The 25,393-nt window shown below is 37.9% G+C and overlaps 1 protein-coding gene across 4 annotated transcripts in view; it reads right to left on the bottom strand.

The window, feature by feature from the left end:
• The window catches only part of SCAF8 (SR-related CTD associated factor 8), a 149,904-nt gene extending 124,802 nt beyond the window's left edge, over positions 1–25,102 (bottom strand). For 3 of the 4 annotated variants that reach the window (XM_072926969.1, XM_030268049.4, XM_030268051.4), the window contains exons 1-3: positions 24,489–24,909; positions 4,311–4,394; positions 2,711–2,755 (exon numbers count right to left, since the gene is read on the bottom strand). In XM_072926969.1, the coding sequence (XP_072783070.1) occupies positions 2,711–2,755; positions 4,311–4,394; positions 24,489–24,518 (159 nt within the window). In that variant the 5' untranslated portion in view covers positions 24,519–24,909. Of the gene's footprint in view, positions 1–2,710; positions 2,756–4,310; positions 4,395–24,488 lie in introns of all 4 variants that reach the window. The other variant, XM_030268048.4, reaches the window with a different exon arrangement.
• Positions 25,103–25,393: the final 291 nt, after the last annotated feature.

Below are 25,393 nucleotides of genomic sequence, written 5' to 3'. Positions count from 1 at the left end.
CAACACACTAAGTTAGTAATCTTTATTAAAGTTCCACAAAAATGCTTCAGAATATTAATTTTACTATGCCCGAGATATAAATGTTCTGCTTTGAAAAGTGTTGAACTTGCAACCTTTAGAAAGCCTTTCTTTAGGTTCTAAACGTGGTTCAATGTATTTAAGAATGGTACTCTTTATTTTTAGAATGTGTGTGACATCCTTTTAAGAATATATGTGCATCATTAAGCTTAAATTGGATATAATACATTGTCTTCAGAAAATCACTTCAATGTATTTTAGCTTCTGAAGTTTTATTTAAATTATTAAACAATAGTATTCTGCATACAGAACAGACAGGTATACAACTTTTCACAATATTCAAATTAATAAAGCTCACATAAATTCAAAAAGAAAACTCAGGACATAAACTCAGGACATATATTAGCTGAAGTATTTCAAAACATGGCACATAAAGAAAGCAAAGTATGATGATAATGTAATAATATAGATTATATGGAAAAGGCAATTAAATACAAGTAAAAAATTAAATAAAAATTAAAACTGGGGTAGTGAACCTGCATATCCTTAATCAGATGGAACAACCTTTATACACAAACATTTACTTATTTTCTGAGTGAGTAATCAAAAACATAATTTTACTACTCAAAGAAATTAAATCTGGCTCTCCAATGGAATAACCTCACATATATGAAATGTGATCATTTGACCCTCAAAGTGATCTTTTGCCAAAAAATAAAGCAGTCAAACAAAATAACAATAGACCAGTGAGTTAAGTGTCACAAAATGAAAAATGTCACAGGCAGTTATTTTATCTGGAGTTTCAGTAATATCACAAAATTACAAAAGAAAATACTGGAGCTGTGAAGGATGAAGAGCAAGCTAACTGAGATGGCACTGACATCACTCTGGTCAGGTCTACAGCAGATTTTAATGGAAGATTCAGTCATCCTGAGTTTCAATTTGAAATGACTTTGCAGAAAATATCCAATTATTCTCCAAACATACAATGTAAGCCCTTTAATATCAAATACCTAGGTTTCATCTGCTTATCTCTCATTCTACTAAAGCAAAAAGTTATAATTTAAAATTATTAATAAGTTGCACATTTCACTAAATGTTCATTGAATTGTTCATTAAATAATTAAAAACCCCTCAGCAAGACCACCAAAGGGAATCATCTAATCCAGGGTGATCATTAACAAAGTTTTCAATAAAAAGATACATCTGCCTTCTCTAACCAGCAATGAACAGTGCAGAACTTCCTCATTGAGCAGTACTGGACACTGAAGGTGTGTAAAGATAAAGTAGCTTGTAGAAGGGTCATGAACAACCAGTCCCATCCCTGACAAATTGCCATTCATTCATGCAGAGTGTAAAATGTCTCTTCTGCCTATGAATACTGAACTGCCGATCACATCCACTGTAATTAAAAAGCAGTGTTTGGAACTCAGACAATTCTGAGCTGATTTCAAGATGCGGAACTGCAAAGTGCTACTGATCAGAGATAGATAAGATGTATTCCTGCTCTCCTACTCCTGTGTTCACCTGTAGTGTTGAATAGGGATCAGAGGATAGTGATCTCTTTCTCAGAGATGGAAGAAGTACTAGTCAAGGGCCCAAAAGACAACTACTTGACAAAAAACTAGCAGTGTTGATAAAGTATACTACTGATCTTTACTACTGCTTTGAAACACACACGATACGTTTTTCACATAGGACTTATGTACTAGTGTCGGGGTCAGCTGGACTTCAACATACTAGTACCCAAATATTTCATTGATAAATAGTTTTGAGACAGATAAAAACACCAGGCTGAAGCTGAAACCTGTTTACACTGTCCAGCCACTGTCAAAAGTCACTGCAGAGTACACTGGACAACAAGAAATAAAAGTTAATGAGCAAGACAGGTTACTAATACAGAGCAATCCAGACTGCTTTGTAAAAACAGTAACAGAAGGAAAATTGCATCCAAGACTGCAACATTAATTGTCTAACTTTCCTAGCTTGTTTGTCAAAGCTAAATTGCAATTTGATAACAATTTACTGCTATTTACAAAGAGAGAAGAAATTCAGTACCAAAATGACCAACTGAACAATCAGGTACAACACAGATAAGCAGGGAAGACTCACAAATTTGAATCCATGCATTTCCAACTGGAAGCAAAATGCAGTTTTACCCAAGAATAATTAACTGTTGCAAGAAAAGAAAGTGCTATAAATTTCTTTGCTAGAAAGAATTTTTAAATTAATACTACTATCTTCCCAGAAAGTAATTCTAGTCTAGCCATATACATATTTTCTGTTTTAATTTACTTGCAAGAACCACCAACTGAAATGCTACATCTCCTGCTACAAAAAAGATGAGGGTGAAAGTCATCTTCCCTTCAGCTTTAAAATCAATGGGAAAACCTGGCAGAAAAGCAAAAGCAACTGTCACTAGCCAAACAACCGTCAATTGTTTTGCTGTTAGCTGTTCACTGACAGTCTCTTTTAACATTAAATAAATACACACAGAAGTAATCCTAAAACAGTATCCATAGTGATTCAGATCAAAGAACAAAATGACAGCAACGTATTTATCATTCTGCATAATGGGTTATGATCTGCTGCCGATTATTACCAGAAACTGAATGTGACTAACAATGGAGATAAACTAATATGTGCTAAAAATATTAATCCAAATGGGAACCTAAACCCCCTCTTGACTTACCTTTTGAATGAATTTCTCAACACTCTGTACAACATGCTTGTAGAACTGAAAAATATAATAGTATTTCAATAGAGAAAATCTGAAGATGCATACACTTGTTCAAGTATGTTGCTATATTGATAGTAAAACCAGAAGCAGAAACTTTGGATTATTAAACAGCAATCCAATATCTACAGCTGAACATGTAATCTTCCTTAAAACACTTAATATCATATAAAACAGCTAATATCTCTGTTTCTTCTTTTTCTTGAGTATTTTTACACTGTATTTTTTGAGTAGCATGTTTATTTATTGAGAATTAGGAGAATAATATAACTGTTCCACCAAAATACATGGTTATTTCACTGTACATGACTAAAGATGTTCAACTAATGTTACTAAACATGTAACTTCTCTGCATTTCATTAATTAATAGCATCTACTGCATACTTTTTCTTTAAAGTTGGCCTGTCCTTCATGGGGTTGTTTTTTTAAATCTCACATATAAACACAATGGCTCTAAATCACATCAATAATTGAAATAACTTTACACAATTAAATGCTGTCATTTAAATGATAAAAGTGGAAGTAGGATTTCCAAGTTGAATAAATAATATAACATTTTGGTATAATTTAATTGCTTAATTAACAGAACCATCTATTATGATTTACTGTTAAAGTTCAATACAAGTTTTCAGCATTTCTATTAAACTGCAACACATAGGCTTTAACTTACAGAGACATACTAAAGAAAGCCACTGAATTTCACCCTTAAGTCATCAAATGACTCTTCCCCAATTTAACAAAACACCAATATGGTTTTCACTATCTGCTTTCCCAATTTAACAAAACACTAATATGAATTTCACTATCTGAAAATTGTCAGCAAAGGAACATAGATATGAAAAGCACAAGATTGGTCTGTCCTCTTTTCTACCTCTCCAGCTTTCACCGAGTTTCCAGTTGTTTTAATGCTTAACACTAGTGGCATACTTCTTTCCTTCACCATTTTTCAGTGACTTTTTCTGCTGTGCCGTTGTTTAGCAATTAGTTTTACTTTGTGGCAGGAATAATCTTTAATGAGTGCACTAAGACTTGAACTTAAAAACAATTTGTATCCAAGCAATAAGAAAACTGACATCTATGAACAATATCCATGAAAAGGTATGCTAGGAATTCAGAAAAATGAACAGCTGTATTGATCCAAAGGCATGCATAAATTTTGGGGAGGGAGGAAAGGAGAGAGGGGAGAAGGAAGGGTGAATTCTGTTCTATTTTCTATTTATTCATCTCTTAACAGGCATGTCAGTGTTTCCTTTGTAAACTGAGGAAAAAGCCCTGTCTTTCAGATCTGATGGAATTCAGATAGAGACAAACTGGTTTAATTATTTCTCGCATATGACAACCAGCAAATGAAAGTCACACGCCACTTTTAGCCTTTTGTTGCATTCTCGGATATGGTCGTATATGTATGACCATATACGCATGGTCACAACCTGGAAATTGTAGGCACAAGGGAGGTGGAAAGTTCTGAAGCAAATTCTTTAGACTATTTCACAAAATTATTTTGACATATATGAGAAATGTAAAAGAGGTCAAAATAAGTTAACTGATTTCATACCTTTATAGCCTTGATTGCTGCCTTGGTGATCTGTGTCATTTTAGCTTTAGAAATGGGTGGCTTGTAATCATTTAGCGAGTACAACTGCAAGAAAAAAAAAATATCAGAAATATAATCTACAGTTGTAAGTACAATACATTATTTTTCCACAAGAAAATACCATTTATAACTTTCAGTGGATTTTATGTATTAAGCAAGAAAATACATTCCCATTTAAGAAAAAGAAATGTTTAATAACATATAATGTAAGATTAAAAATGCTTAAAGGAGAGCAGGTTCTTCTTTGCAATGGTCCCTATATATACACCTAGCTTTACCAGCACTAAATATTGGAGGCATTTCAGGTGAAGTTACAAAATAAATACTTACAACATGAAAATACAGTAGCTCTTACTAAGTTTTCCAGGGCAAAGACATTGATACACTTGAATAACTTTATGGAAGCATAACAAAACCTTAACTCAGTATATTTATCATCATATGCCTGCCAAATCTGGTCTTTTCATTTTCCATTAAACAAACAAACAACAACAACAAAATCAAGCCTAGTGAGCATGAGCATGTAGCAATTTCAACACTTAAAACAGACTATAAAAAGTATAGGCTTCATTCATTCACTACATTAACTCAGGAAAGTAATATATTGGAAGTATTAAAAATGCTTAAGCAAAAATACAGCTGTGCTCTCAATTTCAAGCAGAACATCTTAACTTCACTAATATCTAACCAGCAAAACAATCACAGCACACAGGTAGTGAGTGTAGGTTTGCAACAATGCTCTCCCTGGACACAGTATTAACTCTGTTCATTTGACTGGTACATCCATCTCCCAGCAGAAGCAAACCAGCATGACAGGTATTTGTCAGGTATTTGCTGCACAATGAAACTTTACATGAACTAAATTCACAGCTAGTCACACAAACTAAATTCACTAATTCTACTATGATTAGAAGTAACTCCTCCCCAAAGCTATTTGCTTGCTGTGAAAATCTCTGATTATCCACAATATATGATTTTGAACAAAATGCTGTTATTTTCTGCTTCAGGTCTAAGTGTCAGAAGAGAAAGGACTGTCTGATATTTGCTACTTTCAGACATAAAAAAACCAGACACAAAGTGCCAAACCTGATTTAAGGACATTCTTAACTTATATTCTTATTTTTGTTTAGAACACATGTTTAGAAGCATGTTAGTTCAAAAATGGAGTTCTAATAATAGGAATGACCATCCATAATTAAATTTTTATTTCCTTCCTAGAAGATAGGAAGAATTGCAGTTCTTCCATAAAACACTAACTGAAACAGAAATAAAGCCAAAACCCCCTCTCCTCTCCTATACAGCCTGAGAAATGCAATATAATGAACCACATGAATATCCATACAGATATTTACAATTATCTTTAACTGCCTAATATTTTCTCGATTTTTAGCAAATTGATACAAATTTGCTAAAAATAGCTCAGAAAACATAGTTCAGAATTGTTTATATTTAATAAAGCAAACTGTAAGACTGAATAGGATCACACAGTGGAAAGGATTAGATAATCTTAAATATAGGTCATACTCCTCAAGTTGCTTATAATAATTTATTGCTGAAGGTAACAAGTAGATATTCTTTCATCATAGTTTCCAAGAAACAAGGATTTGTTCTCCTTGCAAACATGAGATGCTTTTTTTCTATCCTTTCCTGTCAAAACCAGTTTTAACCAAAACCTCCTATAGCTGTCACAACACAAAGTGAAAAAAATGGCTTGTCCAAGCATAAGTGTCTGTCTTCTCAGCTTGAAAGGATTTCCATTAAAACTGTGAAATTATAACAAGTTCACAGCTAGACATCTACTTTAAAAACAACTGTTACTACTTCTCACTAATGCTAAAGCTAATTGCTGCTGCAGAATATTCTAAATTATTTACATGCTGCTCACACAACAAAAAGCAATACATTTCTAAAATGTAGGTATATGAATGGTCTTCACTATCACAGGAAAAAGAAAGAAGAGAGACAAAAACCCAAGTCTCCAATCAGTTTCTTCTCTGTTTCCACAGAATCACTGTGGTTGGAAGAGACCTTCAAGATCACCATGCTCACCTCAACTAAGCCATGGCACCAAGCTCCACATCCAGTCTTTTTGTAAACACATCTACTGATGGTGACTCCACCACTTCCCTAAGCAGACAATTTCAGTATTTTATCACTCTTCCTGTAAAAAACTTTTTCCTAATATCCAACCCTTGGCCGAGCTTAAGACTGTGTCCTCTCATTCTGTCAGCTGCTGCCTGGAGAAAGAGACCAACCCCTACCTGACTACAACTACACTTCAGGAAGTTGTAGATAGTGACAAGGTCACCCCTGAGTGACCAGGGGTCACCCCAGGCTAAAGACCCCCAGCTCCCTCACAGGGCTTGTGTTCCAAGCCCCTCACCAGCTTTGTTGCCATCCTCTGGACGTGCTCAAGCATCTCAATGTCCTTCCTAAACTGAGGGGCCCAGACCTGGACACAGCACTCAAGGTGTGGGCTCACCAGTGCTGAGTACACAGGGAGAATGACCTCCCTGCTCCTGCTGGCCACACCATTCCTGATACAGGATGCTGCTGGCCTTCTTGGCCACCAGGGCACACTGCCAGCTCATGTTCAGCCAGCTGTCGACCAGTACTCCTAGATCCCTTTCCACACCATCCAGCCACACCATCCCCAGCCTGTAACGCTGCAGGAGGTTATTGTGGCCAAAACGTAGGACTTGGCACTTGGACTTATTAAACTTCATCTTACTGGACTCTGTCCACCCATCCAACTATTCCAGGTCTCTCTGCAGAGCCCTCCTACCTTCCAACAGATTGACACATGTCTGCAAATTTACTAATGGAAGACTCAATACCCTCACCCATGTCATCAATAAAGACATTGAACAGAACTGTCCCCTAAGGGACACCACTGGTGACTGTCCCCAGCTGGATGCAACACCGTTCACCACCACTCTCTGGGCCTGGCCATCCAGCCAGTTCCTAACCCAGCAAAGAGTGCTCCTGTCCAAGCCATAGGCTGCCAGCTTTTCCAGGAGTGTGCTGTGGGAGACAATGAGTTTTGCAGCTCACTGTTCAGCTTCCAGTTACTCACGGGTAATTACCAAAATGTAATCACTCATCCTGGCTACTGTTTGGCTGGATGTTGTACAACTACAGCTAAACTACTTCTGGGAACACTACAGCACCAGAAACTTTGTTTGTATACTGTGTCTTTTAGGTGTTCCTGGTCAGCATTCTCAAGCCCGAAACACTAATCAGTATAAGCAATTTACAAGTACATGAGCAAATATGAAATCAGCCTAGATTCAAGAAGCCACAAAAACAGTCCCAGATGAGATTGGCACAGGAGCTCCTTCACCTACAACACACACAGCTATAAGGAGGAAGAACCACTGACTCACACAGATAGTCACAGGGACCACACCTGACCAGGCCATCACCTTAGAAATAATCTGGGCCCTAATGGGGCAGTTCCAAGTATCAAGGAAGCTACTACACAGTGCTGGGAAACAAGCAAGAGTTGCACACAACTGAGTCTGAGACATTGGCTGTGTGCAGACAGGTATCTTAGCACCACTTATCAGGAACATGCCAAAAGCCAACAGGACAACTTGAGGTGTTGCCAACATCCCGGTACTTTATTCCAGGTAGCAAAGAGGCAAATTTAGCATTAAGGACTGATAATTAAAGGGGGAAAGGTGGTGGTGGAAGGGAATCAATAAAAAGAGCAAAACATTGCTTCTGTAGAGAGAGGCTTTTTGGACAATGGTTACATCTGTTACAGATTTTAACAGACATTGAAAAAGCACACAGATCCCAATTTTAGTACCTGCAAGAAACAAAGAAAAGAAATAAAAATTCTTCAAAAATTATTTTTCCTTAATTGTTTTCAAGAAGCTTTTAATTTACTATAAAACATAGCATTCTGAAAAATTTATTCATTTGGAAAGACTGGTGATTGCCTTGACCCAGGTGCAAAAGGAGCATGCACTTGGCCTTGTTCAATATGAAGTTCGCATGGGCTCTCCTCAAGTCTGGATGTCATCCCTCAAGTGTATCAATTGGACCTCAATGCTGAGGTTGGATTCAATCCCACTGTCTATGCAATCAAAAAATATACTAAATAGTATCAATATCAGTGTGGACACCTGCATGACACTATACTGGTCTCCATTTGGACACTGTAACCATTAACTACAACTCTTTGTATACTGACATCCAGCCAACTCCTTATCCATCAAACAGTCTATCCACGAAACCCATTTTCTCTTACTTCTAGGCTGACTGTAGAAGGAAGACTTGATTGCCACCTCTCTAGTAATGAAAACTTCGGTTTTTCATCCAGCATAGATGATTCTTTTAAGACATTTGGAAACTGAAGAATAAGAAGTTAAAGACACATGTATTATTCTAAAAATTTGTGCTTATATCCTCGCTTAATTTTTCCTGTGTGCCCTTTCCTACAGACTAGCTAAATTAGCTAAACCAGTTTGCTCTCTAAGACTAGCGTCTTAGTTTTGTAAGACATGCTCATTTGCAGAAGGTAATTGCTTGTCCTCACATAAAAGAAGTCCTAATAAACCAGGGGAAAAAAAAGGCAACATGGTTAAATAGTAAAGTCAAGGAAACTTGCTGAAATTAAATTATATACTTGCAAAATTAGTATCAATATTCAAAGGGATTGGGAGGAGTGACATAAACATAAATGACATAAACTCTGGCTGGTAATGGATGTGCAAAAGACAGTGCAATCAAGTTTAAGAAACAAACTGGAGAAAGCATGAAAATCAGCGCTTTTCAGAAGAGAGAAGGAATAGCAAACCTACTAAAGTGCTTGTCCCGAACAATCAGCACTTACAGGAGGACTCATAGGAGATAAAGCCTTACAGAAAAAACACATACACACACACCCACACCCTTTTTTTTTTTTTTTTTTTTTAATCTACACACTAAGGAAAAACTGATCCCATACTGATCAAAACAGATCCTCCTGAACTGTGTTTACAATAAGGTAAATAACAAGCTCACAATGTGAAAAATAACAAGTGAAATATTAGAACAGAACTCCAGAATGCAAGACTTGGTAGCTATGACAGGAAAGGAACACAAATTTCTAACAGGGGTTCAAGGGGAGAATTAGGAAACAATGGATTAGTAGTTAGGTTAAATGTTTGTACCAGAAAAAAACACATAAATTACTTGAAATAAAAGTATTAGTGGGGACAGATAATTCCATGCAGCTGTTGTAAGGAAAGGAAACATCTCAGTATATTGTTCTCTGAAAGACTCCAGGAGCCCAGTAAGAAATCACTGACATAAAACCAACTGGACCACCAAAACACATTTACCAAAGATCTCTCACAAAAGGCTCCAAAGAAACTAAGCTGTCCTAAACAGGCCCTTGCATGACAAATAACCCAACCGATTACTCCTTAAATACAGCCAGCAAACAATCTGAATGAATAGTCATTTGGTGCATGGTAAAGGCCCAACAGAACCCTCTTGTGCCTGCTGTCACCTATATTCTGGTTAGGACAAAGTCAGACTGTTAAAGTTGAAGAGGAACATTGCTGACACTACCAAGTAATAATCGGGCAGACTAATTAAGCTCAAGTCCACAGGAAGCAGTGGATACTGGCTTTGAAGTCAGCTATTGCCATTCAGCAAAGAGATCTGCTGATCCATAAGAGATTGCACTGAAGATATCAATTCAAGAGTAAACCAGAAAAATCTCAGTAGTAAATGGACATTTAGATCCACATTATTGGGGAACAGTACTAACCTACAGGGCACTCTCAACCGTACAATCTCCAAGGCTGGCATGAAATCATCAGGAATAACTATAACTGTGGAGAAGCTTTCAAGTGAAGAACAAAGGTTCTTCAGCTGGAGAACAGGATTACTAAGAAGAGGCATATGTCAATACAACCTCAGCACTGAAAATCAACTGGGAAGGATCTTCCTCACCAGAGGAGCGCACCACATGAGATGAGCAGGGAGTGAGCAAGAGTCAGGTTTGTGGATGTGGTTCCAAACTGCCAAGTGTGGTTGTCCTTAGACTGTAAGGGCAGCTCTGGCATGCCTCAGAGGGAACTGACTCAGAACCTAAACTGACACCATGAACTTGCTAAGTCTGTGCCCTGATACCATAATGAAACCCACCCACTCTTTTAAATAACGGTATAAATTACAGTCAGCTATCTGTATGATAGTATAAAATGTAGCTCTCCATTTAAAAGGTCTTATTCAAATGAAGCTTGAGCCTTATCACATCAAGCAGCTGCGTTTTTTTCACAGTAGAAATACAATTCATTTCAGAGGGTCAAAAATGAAACACTATAATCTTCAAGTGCCAAATAAAACCAGAAGTTTCAGACGTTTTGAAACAGACTAGTTCACTTTTACAAGCTGGAAGAACAAAGAAAGGGAGCAGACAGAAACCCACGTGTAAACTTAAAAAAAAACACTTTAGAGCTGAACTACCATATGATTATGAAAAAAATCTTCCATTTACTACCACATACTGTTTTTCTGGATATACATCAACTCATATGAAACATTTGCTCAAAGGCAAAAACTGATCAGTATCTTTAAATGTCTGATTACTACTGAAAGATATTTGACTACAGACCAAAACTTTTTTCTAGTTGTCTTCCTCAGTTTCACGTTGTAGATTTGCAGAATGAATGTATTTGCACCATTTCTTATATGAAAATCCAGTAAACACAGACATTTGCTGTTGAAATCTGAGGCATTGCTGTGGAAAGCACCACAGTGTGTGGAGTCTCTTTTTAAAATGTACATTGAGAATTTCTCTCCAAACACTGAACATCTATCACCTGCTGATGATGTACATACATAATAAAACCTAACTTAAAAACCACTTTACAAGTTGATCAATCAATTTATTTTTCCTATTCATTTAGTAACTTATTTTGTAGCAGAAAAAAGAATATCCTGATCTTAATCAAACCAAAATTTATCTCCCATCTATCCTACCATCTAGAGAGGAGTCTCCTGATATTTGCCCAGAAAAGAGCACTGCTACAGTAACCTATGCATTCACCCAACAGTCACTCTGACACAAAGACTCTTCTAAGCAGTCACTGCAACACAAACACAACATCTGGGGGAATGCTGCTGCAGTTAAGGTGGAGTGACTTAAAATAAACGGAAAGGTTAAACCCTGATTAAAAAAAAAAACAACAACAAAACTGCAAATATCCATTAAAATTTTGTACAAAGCTTTGTTTTGTACTGTCCATTCTTGAACTATGGCACATTACTCAGAAAATTAAAGATGAAACATTTCCTGTCTAAATGTAGATGGCATTATCACACAAGGACAAGGAAGGAACAAAGACTAAAATTGTACAGAATGGGGAGGGGGGAACAAGAGGGGATGAGGCAAGAGTTACACAATCAATGACAAGTCACAAGGAGTCTGTCTGTACTGGTAAAGTAAACCATTTTCAAACTGTTAGCTCAAGTTTTGAAAAAACAAGTATTAAATAATTAAGTTAGAAAGTGCATTAATACACGATTCCAGTATGATCTTTTGGGAATAATTTTATTTTCCTCTGAGAGAAAATGCATAGCCAAAGTAAACAGAATACTTTCAAGTTACTGTAAAAAAAGCCACCCTTTTTTCAAGACAACACACTTAACAGCAGCATACATTTGATTTCAATGGCAATGAACATCTAATGATCTATCAGTTTATTCTAGAAAGCTGTGGACAAGATTATTCTGCCTGCCTCAAGCATTCTAGATGACTGAACGTGATCTGCTCCAAACACACTGCCAACAGTACAGGAAAATACAAAATACAAATGAACATTAATCTTCTCAACCCATTTAAGCTAAAGAAAACACCAGATAAAAATTACAGTGAATTTGTGGGGGGAAGTTGTTTCGCTGATTTCCTGTATGAAGATCCCATCCAACCATTGGCATTTTCATTATTAGGTGGGGGACGATCAATAAACCTTTAATAGAAATATGCATGTTTAATTAAATGCTGAATATAAATCACAGGAAAACTTTACACGGAAGACCTCAATCTGAATGGCACCTCAGGGACAAAATGAGTCCACAAAGATATACTCGCTACAAATCCTAATCTGTCTCAATGAAAGTAATTCCCAGGGTCATGTTCTTGCAAAGTAAGAATCAGATGACAGCCAAATGTCCATGTAAACCACACAACAGCTTATTATACAGATAGCATAAGCAATCTAAGTATGATCAAACTAATAGTGCTAAAAGCTATTTCTAAGACTATCTCTTTCCTACAGAAATGTACATCTATGTATCAGGACCAGGCCGGCAATTAAAGCCAGTTAATTATAGTCACAATTCTGTATTTTCCATTATCTGATAAAACAGTATAATTATTTGTACAATAAAAAGTAATTATGGGGAGAGCTAAGATACTACATACAAAGCAATATTCCAGTGTACATAAAGGTTAACAGCATTGTTAATAATCATCTTCCCCAATATAATTTTAAATAAACCAAGTCCTATTTCCAAACTTTGGGAAAAAAAACACAGGCTTGCTCGAAGATCTAATGAGCTATATGAATTACATGTTGGGACTGGGGGGAAATGCAAAAGATCAGGTTGATGCTATAAGTAAAGCAGTGAATTTCTCCTCTGTATTTCTTTTTCTTTAATTCTGTTAAGAAAAGTAGTCTTCAAGAGAAGCCCTATGTAAAAGTCGGAATTCATCAGCATATTTTGAAGTTTCATAATTCACTATCACAAACAATAGTTTTATCATTACAATCATAATTAAAGAAGTACTTAAAGTGAAATCTACTGTTACTGCAGACAGCTGTAGTTCACAAGACAGTACTACAGGCTGCTAAGCTATAGCCTAAAGCTTCTCAAGTGAAGACCAGACATCATGCACATGAACATACATCGCCTGAGGAGGGGCAGTCACTTACACAGCAAGTTACTACACATATCCATGGAAGGCAATGCCACAGTGCATTCTGCAAAGCCCAGCACTTAATTCCAACATCTTTCAGTGCCCTTATTCAATAGGCAAAAGAGAGAGACAGCTGTTCCTGTACCAAGATTTTGAATAAAAAAATAGAAAGCAGTACTAACTTTATTAAAATTTTAAAAGCTTCATAAATAATATATCCCTTTTTTATACCTCTGCCACATCCTATAAAAACAAGAAGAGCAGCGAAGAAATAATTTTTCAAATAATTTTGCTATATAATTTTAGAAGGATTTAAAGCTGTGAACAACTCTCATCTCATGAAATACAAAGGAACAGATACTCACACAGACAAATCTCTGTAACATTAATACAGCAGCTGAGGGAATAAACATTTTGATGCTGATATACCAGGATTCAGCCCATCTCTTAAGTATGAGATAATGACCAGTGCGAGGGATATCACTTACAAATCTCTCTACAGAAATATTTTTATAATTTTCTCTGCCTGCAACCAGGACACATTAAAATGACATGAAATAATGGACACTAACCAGACATCAAATATACAAATAAGTATCTGCAATATCAGTGCAAAAAAACCCAAAATAAATACTTAGAAGTCAAGCCAAATACATACTATCTTAATAAATTAGCTTAATTTCTTTCATACTTCAAGAGCATTAAAATAAATCAAATCCACTTGGAAATACAGAATGAATAACTTACTAAATATTAATATCACCAACATTAAAGAACAAGAAAAGAGTATTGTCATTTATTGCTTAAAAAAAAAAAAGACACTTATCCACAAATTTCTGTTAGGTTACATTTTACACACTCAGCTGAAATTAAATTTCTTGGAAAAGTTACTCAAAGTGCATGCCCTCATCTCACAGTGTGCAGGATTTTAACTTGATGCTGAGTAGGACCTACCAATGAGAACTGTTATTTAAAACCTGTCAGCACTTTGTTACCCTCAGTGCTGCATATAAATGTTAAAATATATACCACAGATGTGCATGCAGGATGACCAGAATGGCAGATGCTCCTTTCAGCATAAGGTATTTAATTTGGAGGATAAAACCAAAAAATTCTGTTCTTTCAATTATCAACCAAGATGAGTTGCCAAAATTCAACATTAAAAAAGTACAGACCAAGTGGGTTGCAAGACAACAGCAACTACCTTAATATAACTGCTTTCATAACCAAAGTACATGACATGTGGTTTTTACAAAGTATAAAATAACAGTCCATTTTCTTGATATCTAAGTGCATGTTTGTTAAAAAAAAATTAAAGGAACCAACAACACTTACATCAAAAACTCAGCCCCTCCCTACACATCAGCTGCAATATACACAACTGTTTATGTTAAAAGAGGACATGTAAATATTCATGCCAACTAATGTACAGGCAACTAAGTGAAGTAAGATGCAAAGGTAATACAGCAGTCCCTCCAGCCCATCAGATAGCAGTACACAAAGTCATGTGTTACCACTGCTGCATTTGTGTAGTGAGTGCTTCTCCTACTTCTTTTGTCTTAAGGAAACACAATTATGACTTTCAGGTTTACTGAACTGAAACAATTTGAGACAAAATAACAAATTCCCATATTTGAGCCACCAGGCCATTTACTATTTTCTCACCATTACTCCTTTCAAAGAGAGCCTCTAAGTACTCTTGGTACAGTCTGCTTTGTACGAATATGAACATAAAACTGGAATTTAAAGAAACCACACTAGTGCAATACAGATGCTTACTTCAGATAGTCTCTAGAACATACACCACTTGCTCTTAGCCATTTTTAAGTCATCAAATACAACTCCCCCTTTTTCTCTTCTGAGTAACTTGAGGTGACTGCTGCATGGGAACAAAAAGTTTAGAAAGACCTAAATGGACCAAATGAAACAGGTAGGTGAGAGTGAGCACTTCACCAATGCCTGAACTCCCAGTAACAGAAAAAAAAGGATTGACAAAAAAATCCAGGTAAAAGTATCACACAAGAAAACAACAAAAATAACAGAAGCATTTAACTTAAAGCAATTTTCTCATCTTTCCTGCCATATGGCTAATTTCCATATTTCCATTTTATTATTATTATATAGCTAATTCTAGATCAAGAGGAAAAGAATCAGCTTCTGTCACAATATCAGTCGTCACAGATTTCCAGATGTGAGCTTGGGGGCTGCCTACACTGGAGAAGTACTCTCTGTCCTTGTTCCAATGCACTAGTTTGGTAAAGTGTGGCATAACAAAGACTTAAAAGCCTTAGAGAATCCTAACTACAATCACACTCTACAATTCTGAGATATGAAATATAGGAACAGATCTTAAACATTTTGAAAATCAGACTCACACATTTTCTCTGCCAACTGTTTTTAGATTGCGTGACAAATACTGTCTTATTGTGTCGATTTCAAATTATCTAACTGAATATAGTTTAAAACCCCTGCATTCACAATGAAACTTAATGATTCAAATTAAAAAAAAAAAAAAGCAATCACAGTTTGTACTGGATTGGATTTCTCCAACCAATATATTTGTCATATAAATGGTCTTCATTTCCTGTTACATGCTTAAGTTCTCCACTTCACTCTTGTGAAAATTAAGAAGCAAGTGGTTACTACTACACATTTGGTAACTAAGTTATGAAGACCAACATGTTAACTGAAGCTGTTCCTTTTCATGTGAACCAGCTTTGTTTTGTTAATATGTACAGGAAACTCGGTATTCTGAAAGACTTCAATTTGATCAGGTCTTTCCACTGGCTTCCAACAGTCTGGTCAATATATTCTCAGCTCTTGGGACTTACCCTCTGAAAAAGCCAAAAACATTTATAAATAAGTATGATTATTTCTTTTTTAAAAACTGCAATCACATCACTAGCAAAATAGTAAATTGTATTTCTATATGTCGTACTAATTTCTAAATTATGCATTGAGAGGTCCATGAAGTCCTGCTACAAGGCCAACATTTTTAAACCAAGAGTTTTATAGTGAGAGCAATTCACAGTATTTTGCACTTTACAGAAAAAAACAAACTATAGAATAACAGGGGTGGAAAGCAAAGAATGCACATAATTAATTTTACTTAAGTTTTTGAAAGTAACTAATAAATACTGAAGATGGAGAACAAAAACAAAGTATGGAAATCTTTACCACTCAACTCTAAACTAATTACTTGGAAACACTGAGCCCTAAACTGAACCACTCAAGATGATGGATCTTCTAAATTACCTTTCCCAAAAATGCATGCTATTTCAATAATAAATTTCAATTCAAATATGTAAGACAGCTATTCACTTCCTTGCATAAAGGCACTGCACCTTGTTCAACTGTTATAATATTTTATAAAGCACTATTTACTCCAATCTTTCAAAACTAACATTATAAAGAATATCTTAAAATATACAAGCTCAAGGCTACAAAAATGGGTGGCTTCAACCTCTCAGGTGTTGTTACCCTCCACTGTTCTCCTGGATCTTAGCTCTGCCACCCTTCTTTAGGGCACATCTTCTTTTGTGCCTTCATTTTAAATAGGAACCAGAACAACCTCTGCCAACCCTCAAAACATCAACAGCAGACACATTAACAAAGCTGCCAAGCCTCACTTTCCACACAGGTATTTTAGTAAATTAAACACATGCATTATATTTCTGAATGTCAAAGCATCAGCCACCCACTTGTATAACCAAGGACAGGAGAAAAGAACAACCTCATACAATCAAAAACTGTACCCAGTAAAACCAGTTAAGTAATATAAGCAAACTCTTGCAAAAACAAGTGGAAGCAAAATGGTAAGTTGTATATCCATAGTAATCACCTCTGTATAAATGCCAGCTCACTTCCCAAAAGCCTAAGAGCAGAAACAGCAGGCTATTACAAGAAATATGCATTTCTGGTAGGTGTAAATCTGATATAGAGAGGGTCATGGTGATGATGCACTAATTTCTTCTTACTTCCTCCAAATGTTAACATTTTAAATTCTACTTATAAAAATGTCTCCTTTTGATCAGTACATATGGCAAGAACAGGTAAAATATGTCCTAGTACAGCAGTAACTGGACAGCGTGTTTTTGCCTTAAAGAACATGTACCCTAAAGTGAAGAAGCAGCTCCTGAGTAAGGTTAATAAAATTACCTACCCAACTACTGCTGTGCTCCCTGAGAAATACTGCAGAAAGTAGCTCCAAAGAAGTGAAAAAATGGAAAAATAGAAATACACATGCAATTTATGAAAAGTTTCAAACAGGAACAAACAAAAATATTTTTTTGTTTCAAACAAAAAAAAAATATTGTTTGGAACTTCTTTCAAAAGTTGTTTTTGTTTTTGTACTTTCAGTGCCAACTTCACTGAACTCTGGTTGCACATATGAACAGCCAATGATGCACCTCTGTCCCGGGCCTCACAATGGAGTTACACCAGTGGCTGTTGAAGTCACAAATGTGGGCTATAACCAAGGCTGGAGGAGCCACTCAGGATGAATTTTTTAGTGGCTGTCATGAGGTAAAATGATGAATCAGTTTTACAGACAAGAAGACAGAAGACCTCTTCCTAAGTAAGAAAACACTCTTATGGGAGTAATTTAATTTTTAAACCTGCCTTACCAAAAAGTTTTGTTCTGAATGGCTTTTCTCCTGTAAGACGGCCATCTGGATTACCAGACTCCACTTCTACAATTGCCATAGAAAAACAGACTATTAGAATGGTTTGGGTTGGAAGAGAATTTAAAGGTCATTTAGTTCCAAACTCCCTGCTATGGGCAAGGACACTTTCCACTAGCCCAAGCTGCTCTAAGTCCCATCCAACTTGGCCTGTAACATTTCCAAGAATGGGGCACGGCTCAAATAGTGGCACATTCAAGCAAGACTTGTTAAGAAAATTTTAAGTACTCTGTCAAAGACTGTAGCCCCAGGTATAATCTTGGTAGGCAGGTGACAACCAAAGGATCTGAAATTACAAGAGTTCAGAAGGGCATTTGTTTTAAACTGCAAAACAGCTCGCTGCTCTCTAAACGAGTAGCAAGCAGGATCAATACTTGTAACTATCCAGTTACAGCCCCAGAGAGTTTGCATAACCTGGAAATCTACACAACTGCTCCAGGCTCACAAGGATCTGATCTAGATCACAGTTTAAGAACAAATTTAAAGTCTGTGTATCTAAGACTGAAAACCTATCAATGTCTGTCCTACACTATTTCACTAAAGAAATTAGGTTCTTGAGCAAGACATGCACTAAAATAAAACCAAACCCTACCATTTTGGGCCTTTAACACACACTTGCAGGAGCATGTCTTTACAAGGCCAGAAGTCAAGGTTCTGTGGCCAATGAAAATCAAAGGTCAGATCAGTCTCTGAAACTGTGATATTAAAACAACAAATATTTATTCAGCACACATGGAGACATTTAACCAAGTGAACATCACTTTAATATTTACTGTATCTTGAAAAGAAAATTACTTTCTTTCCCTACACTCTTCAAACAACTCATTGAGAGACAGCAAAGTTCAGTTCTTGCTGGGAAACAATCGTGTAAAATACTTATATTTCACTGATACTGCTCCTAATGTTCCTGACAGTAAACAGGATACTAACAAATTCCTACATATTTTGTTGCATCTTAAGGGAATTCATGTAAATTTTCATGCTTTTTTTTTTTTTGAGAAACACTACAGGATTATACAGCAAACTAAAATGGAAGACATTTTTCACATCCACCCCAGAGTTTAAGAATGAAAAACAGAAACAACTTTTCAGATGTATGAATGTCTGCATGCAAATGCATGTATAATTTTTTCTTCTGACAAAAGACAAAAGTAAACCAGAAGCTCACATCCCAATTTCCTACAATAAAATTTACAAGTATCTGACCATATATGGGGCAGCAGATAAAAAAGAAAAAAGCTTGAAACTTATCACAGCTGCAGAGTCCTTCAAACAGCAGAGGACATGAAAGAAGGCAGTACTCTTTTTTATGGCTAGTAAAATATAGTGAAAGAGAAAACAGATACAGGTTTTGTCATTGTCACAGCAGCTAGGAAAAAAAAACCCTGCAGATGTTTCAGGTGCTTCAGCCAACATGAAACATGCAGCAGAATCCAAGAAAAATATCTTGACAGGGAATAGCTTATGTATCTTCTTACTGTTCCTTAACCTAACTGCTAGTATCTACTGGCACTAATCAAAGCCCTGGCTGCTAATTTTATAGAGCATCCTTTTCCCCCCACTTTCCCCAGCTATTTAGTATCTTCATGAGGCATACCATTTAGTATTTTTCAGCATCAACTGGCATTCTTTTATGAAGAACCCACCTCGCTGACTTAGAATACGCCATTTAAATAAAGTAGTCTGAAATAGAATATTTAGTTTAGCCTTCTGTACTTTTATGCACCCATACTCCAATACTCAGTATTTAAAATGTGGGTCATTTCCAAGAGTCACATTTCTGAAATTGTAGACCACTAACTGTTCTTCACTGACCCTTAAAATATACCTTCCAAAGAATTGTCATAATAAAGGTGGACAATATAAAATGAAGTGCAAATGAAGTAGAGAGACAACAGCATTACCAATAAATGATCAGTGTCTGCCATTTCTCTACAGCTGATCAATTTCAGAATGACAAGTGAATCCAAAAGCAACAATAGCCACTTCATGCATCATCCTACTTGACTCTCAAAAGCATTATGCACACCAAAAGCTCAGGGTATTTTAGAATGAACTATGCAAAGACAACCATTTTCATTATCAATAACGTCTGAACACCAACCTAGCAATGCTGCAGAAGTTTTAATTATCACTCTCAGACCCTAGAAGAGAAAAGGCACAACAATCCATACCATCTTTAAACAAACAGTAACCGCTGCCTTAACCTTACAGCACTTTACGTCCATGCCACTTTAAGATGTCATATATTCCAGGTCTCCCTGATGACACTTAAGTTTTCTATTCAATTCCCCTGTACACGAAAGTATCAGAACCCAACTGTATAGACAAGAGAAAGTGAGCTTTTCATACAAGACACGCTCAAGTGAACAAGGCGTTTGTGAAAGGAATCAGAAGGCACATGACCTCCTTGTTCCTGAGTTTCAAGGGACCAACTTCACCTTACTCTATTTTACCATTTTTTAAATATACAATTGTTCTTTTCTCAATTGCCTCTCCAGTGCCATAATATACTGCATTGCCTGACAAATACAAATACAGCTGAAATTTGTGGCACTAGACGATAACAACTATTGTGCATTGGATTCAACAACTTAAATTCCAAATCTAGATATGCTAATTCTCCTGAGTAGATTTCACCATTACTACTAACTTTCTAAATGGCTGTAAATCAAAGATGCAAGTACCAGTCTCAGCAACTCAAAATGAAAACAATATTCAATGATTTGACCAAAGCATGTATAACTTATGTAGGAGATATTTCTGTTGTTTTTAAAGAGAATACAAAACCAAACACATCAGTAAACATCCTGAACAGCAAAACATGATGAAGCTCATACATGAAGAGATGTGTGCCTGTATGTGAGTAAAGATATTGATACACTTTAAACTATTAGAAATGCTATGTTTAATTTAACAAGATCAGTGAGTTACTATTGCAGTTTTTAAAGAAATAAATATCTAAGTTGAATTTGCTCTATCTTTTCAAGATTCCTATTATTTAATTCTTAGAAATGCAGTTAGTATGGCTAAACAAAGCGTAACTTCAAATATTCAGTCTGTGTTGTACTTAAAAATGAATTTGTGATCTCCGTTCCCCTTAAAATAAATTACAATCCTGTGACTATTTATGTAACTGTAAAACTATTTACATTTATTCTACAAGTTAAAATAGAAATAAATTTTTAAATAATCAAATGTGTTTTAAAATTAAACATCCATTGGTCTTCTTTTTCCACACAGTCTTCATATGATAAAGTGAAAAATAATTTGGCTTGCCACTGAGAAAAGGGCAAGTATTGCAAGAAAATCTGTGGAATATAGCACTCAAAACCAACGTCAAGACCAGAACCTGAAAGCAATGTGACAATGGTCAGCTAGAGTTGATGATGCAGCAGGACTTTAACACTGAGCCAACTATATAACAAATACTGAATTTTAATTATATACACCTGCAATGAAATAATTGTCATCTAAGCACTGGAACTGAGGATACACATGCTTGCCTCTAGTCCATTTCAATTACTCTTCAACAAAATACATTTTACAGAACATACAGAAAATTTGAAACACTTGACTAATTTTCTTCTGTCAGAACCTGTTCTTGCATCTGATTTTGTGCTTTCCTGATAAATCTCAGGGCCTAAACTGAGGCCTGGAGGAAAATGGCTCTGCAGTGGAAGAGTTGGCCTTTGTGGTGCCAACTATAGCAAATGATAAACTCTGTGGTACAAAACATTGCCAATTACCTCAACACTATACTAACTCAGTTGTATATTATTCTAATTTTCAGTTGCCAAGCAGTTTTTAAATAGGAAAACGTCAATCATTACATTATAACAATACTGAGCATGTTTTATTTAGAAGCCTGATTATTTCTCAGCTTTAAATTTACCTTTCCCAAGACTTGAAAAGTTAGGGCTAATTATATATCTAACTAGGTAGAGCACAGACAGCACTACGTATCATTACTAGACATTGAACAGCTTTCTGCAATAGCCACCATGATTTCCAGTACTGTTCAAATAAATTAGAAATTCTTCTTTCTAATTAAATTAATGACAAGCCTATTTTAAGCACTTCAATCCTGACTGCCATATACGATAGTCACCTACAAGACACTGCTCAGCTCATACACAATTCTGGAGTTAGCTATACTCCCTAGATGGATAGATGCCTTTATTTTAGCATTACTGCAGAATCCAAACACAACTCCTTCCTTTAAAAAAATCAAATAATCAACCTGCAAACTTGAGTGTTTAAATGTATTGAAATGTTCCTTCTAGAGCGTCATCTGGTTCTTACCAATAAGTTACATAAACGTTGTAAAATCCTTAACTGAATGCAAACTGCATAAGAAAAAGTACGGTAAAGGTTTTTATACAATTTATTCTGTCCCATCTGCTGCTAAATTTAATTTACATCTATTTTAAGCCAGAAAACTGTAAAACAGGACTCAGATGTCAGTTCTGGAGTTTAACATGACCTTAAAACATAATATAAACGAACAACAGGACTTTACAAGTAATATTTACAACCAGTATTTTGTAAATGAATCAAAACCATTTAGGAACAGCAATATATAGACTCATACACTTTAGCTAATTCAAATATTTAGGGATCATTTCACAGTTCTAAATTGCAAAGTGTGTATAGACAAGTTCAACCACAGAAAATGAGAGAAAGTTAAATTAAAGTTCAGTTCTGCACTGGGTATAGAGGTGTTAAGAGTGGCTAGCAAGGACACTTGGGATTCTTTAACTGTACCAAGTCTGGTACCATTTACTTCCAGGACCAGGGTTTGTTTAGTCATGGCATCTTTAAAACCTTCCCATCATCGTAGCCCAGAATTTAAATACGGAGGTTAAATCAGAGATACTGTCTATTTATACCACAGCAGATAACTTGGTTAAAATGACACTGTCAGATCCTCTGCATTTTCTTTTCCAATAACTTACTGTCTACCATTTTGAAGGATTTAGAAAATTTAAGGCATAATCTAAAGCTCTCCTCTTCAGCACAGCTGCCACCTTAAGTGTCAGACTTATTTTTACAGTACTTATACCCAAGTGCTCAGCAAGTCAGAAGCTGTTTTTCAACATGAAAAGGAAAACTTCTGCTCCTACTGATAGGTATATAGAAGGAAAATGTTCTGAACAATTTATGTTCTTCTGTTCTTGTGACCAGAATTCTTCCTTTTCCCTGCATAACAATAGAGCAAATGTGCCAATCAAGTAATAAACCAGGAATATTAAGAATTTGAACTGCATAAAGTGCAACACCTAGAACTGCACATCTAAGTTAGAGCTGTACAAATGCTCCTGAGTTACTGGAGAGTACCTGCTCATTTCAGAAATCTATCTTACTGTGCTTGCAGAAACAACAACATGGTTGCCACACTGATCCACCACAGGTCAAATGAAAAAGCATTACTTACAACCATTAAAACTGTACTACATCCTGCTGGGACTAGTGCGAGGGCAACTGGGAGCTTCAGTAGGTGAGCAGTCTGTAGAAGTATAAATTGTAACATGAACTGATACTATCTACTGTCAATATAAGTTAAAAACTACTTTGTAAAATATAGGACTTGGCTAAGAAAAATATGTGTTTGTTTTTCTTGCACGTACATTAACTTCAAAATACAAATTATACTTTCACAATGGCAGCAACAAAACAGAGTTGCCACAAGAACCTTCTTACAATAAAACAAACATAGCTCTCCGCACAAAAGAGAAACCAGGTGCAATATGAACACCTCAGCCTATATGTATGTGCTCTTCGGCTCCGTAGCCTGCTCTCCGTAGCACAGTGCTTCAGTGCACGATTTGAGCTCTGTGCAGCGTGTAGGGAATGTCTGTTTCCATCCTGACCACTGCAAATACACGACTCCTAAACACGAAAACGAACCTCCATTGCCTTTGTATTCCTTTCCCCAGATTTAAAGCTTAGCTGCACGAGGTGTTAAAAGTGCGCGCTGGCGGGGCTCGGACACACATGTGAGGAGGAAGAGGGTGGCAGGAGAGACGAGGGCAGGCATAGAAGGGCACAGTCCCCGTGCCCGGCGAGCCCGGACCCCCCCGCCGCCCAGCGCAGCCTCCTCAGCCGCTGCGTGAAGTTGGCCGGGCATCACACGCCCCACCGCAGGCCAGGCGCAGGGAAGAGACCTCTTTCTGCTCCTCTTCCTCGGCCTCCTCACGCGTCCTCCTCTTCCTCCAGCCCGCCGCCAGATCTATTCTTCCCCTTCAGCCGCCCCCAGCTTCACGGCGGAAGAAGCTGGGGGAGGGGGATGTCTCCATTACCCTCTCCACCCTCCCGTTTCCCAGGGATGGCGACAACGGCCCTTTCCCGCCCGACGCGGGGGGGAGCCCCGGACCGGCCTGCGGGAACGCTCCCGCACCCTGGGCCCCCCGGAGCTCCCCAGTTCTCGCAGCCTCCCCACTGCGAGGAGGGGGCAGGGAAGGCGCCGGGCCCCGGGGCCCCGCCCGCTCCCCGGCCCCGAGGAGGGGAGGCCGCCGGCTGGGGGTTACACACCTCGCTGTTAAAGGCTTTCACAGCCTCCATGTCGCGGCGGAAGCGCGAGCCGGGCGGCTTCTCTCCGCTGATGGCGGCCGGGCCGGGCCGGGCCGGGCCGGGCGGGGGCAAGTCTCGGTCCCTGCGTGCGCGCTGCTCGCTCAGGGGCCGCCCGGCCTCCTCTCCATGGCGGGTGGCGCAGGGGGTGGGCGCGGGGGGACGCGGGCCCCGCTCGTTTCCGTCTCCTCCTGGCCCCGCTTCCCGCCCGGCGGCGCCGCCGTTCCCTTCTCTCTCTCCTTCCCTCCCTCCCGCGCCCGGCTCCGGGCGGCCGGGCCGGTAGGAGATGGAGGAACAACGCGCGGCGGCTGCGGCGCGGGCGCCAATATGGCGGACGCGCGGGGGCTCCTCGCAGTGCAGCGCCGGAGCGGCGCAGGCGGCTGCAGCGCCCCCTGCCGGGCAGCGCCGGCACCGCCGCCCGCGCCGCGCCGCACGGGCGCTGCTGGGATGGCGCCGCGTCCGCCCCGCCCGCTCCCCTCCCTCTCCTCCTCTCCCGGAGCGGGTGGGCAGGAGAGGGTTACGGGAGCGACGTGTTAACTGCTGCTGCTTTGCGTCACCGGGGGCAAATCCCGGAGTGGTTTAGCCACCCTTTTCACCGTTTCGAGATCCCCGAACTGTTCGCCTTCTTACGCCCGGCCCGCTGAGATTCCCGCTCCCTGCAGCAAGGCCCGCCGGCGAAACTGGGAACGGCATGCAGGCTTGAAAAAAGGCAACGGGAAAAAGAATCAAAAAAAAAAATCATAATTTGATAAGCCCACAAGCAATCAGTACTATTTATCAAGAGGAAAGGAGAAAACTCAGGCAATCGTACTGCAAATCAGTCACAAGCCTCAGTGCACTTGCTACATGAATATTATAACTCAACAATT

This window comes from Taeniopygia guttata, chromosome 3 (assembly GCF_048771995.1).
Source record: "Taeniopygia guttata chromosome 3, bTaeGut7.mat, whole genome shotgun sequence".
Taxonomy (NCBI): Eukaryota; Metazoa; Chordata; class Aves; order Passeriformes; family Estrildidae; genus Taeniopygia; species Taeniopygia guttata.
This window is presented reverse-complemented; position numbering and strand designations above follow the sequence as displayed.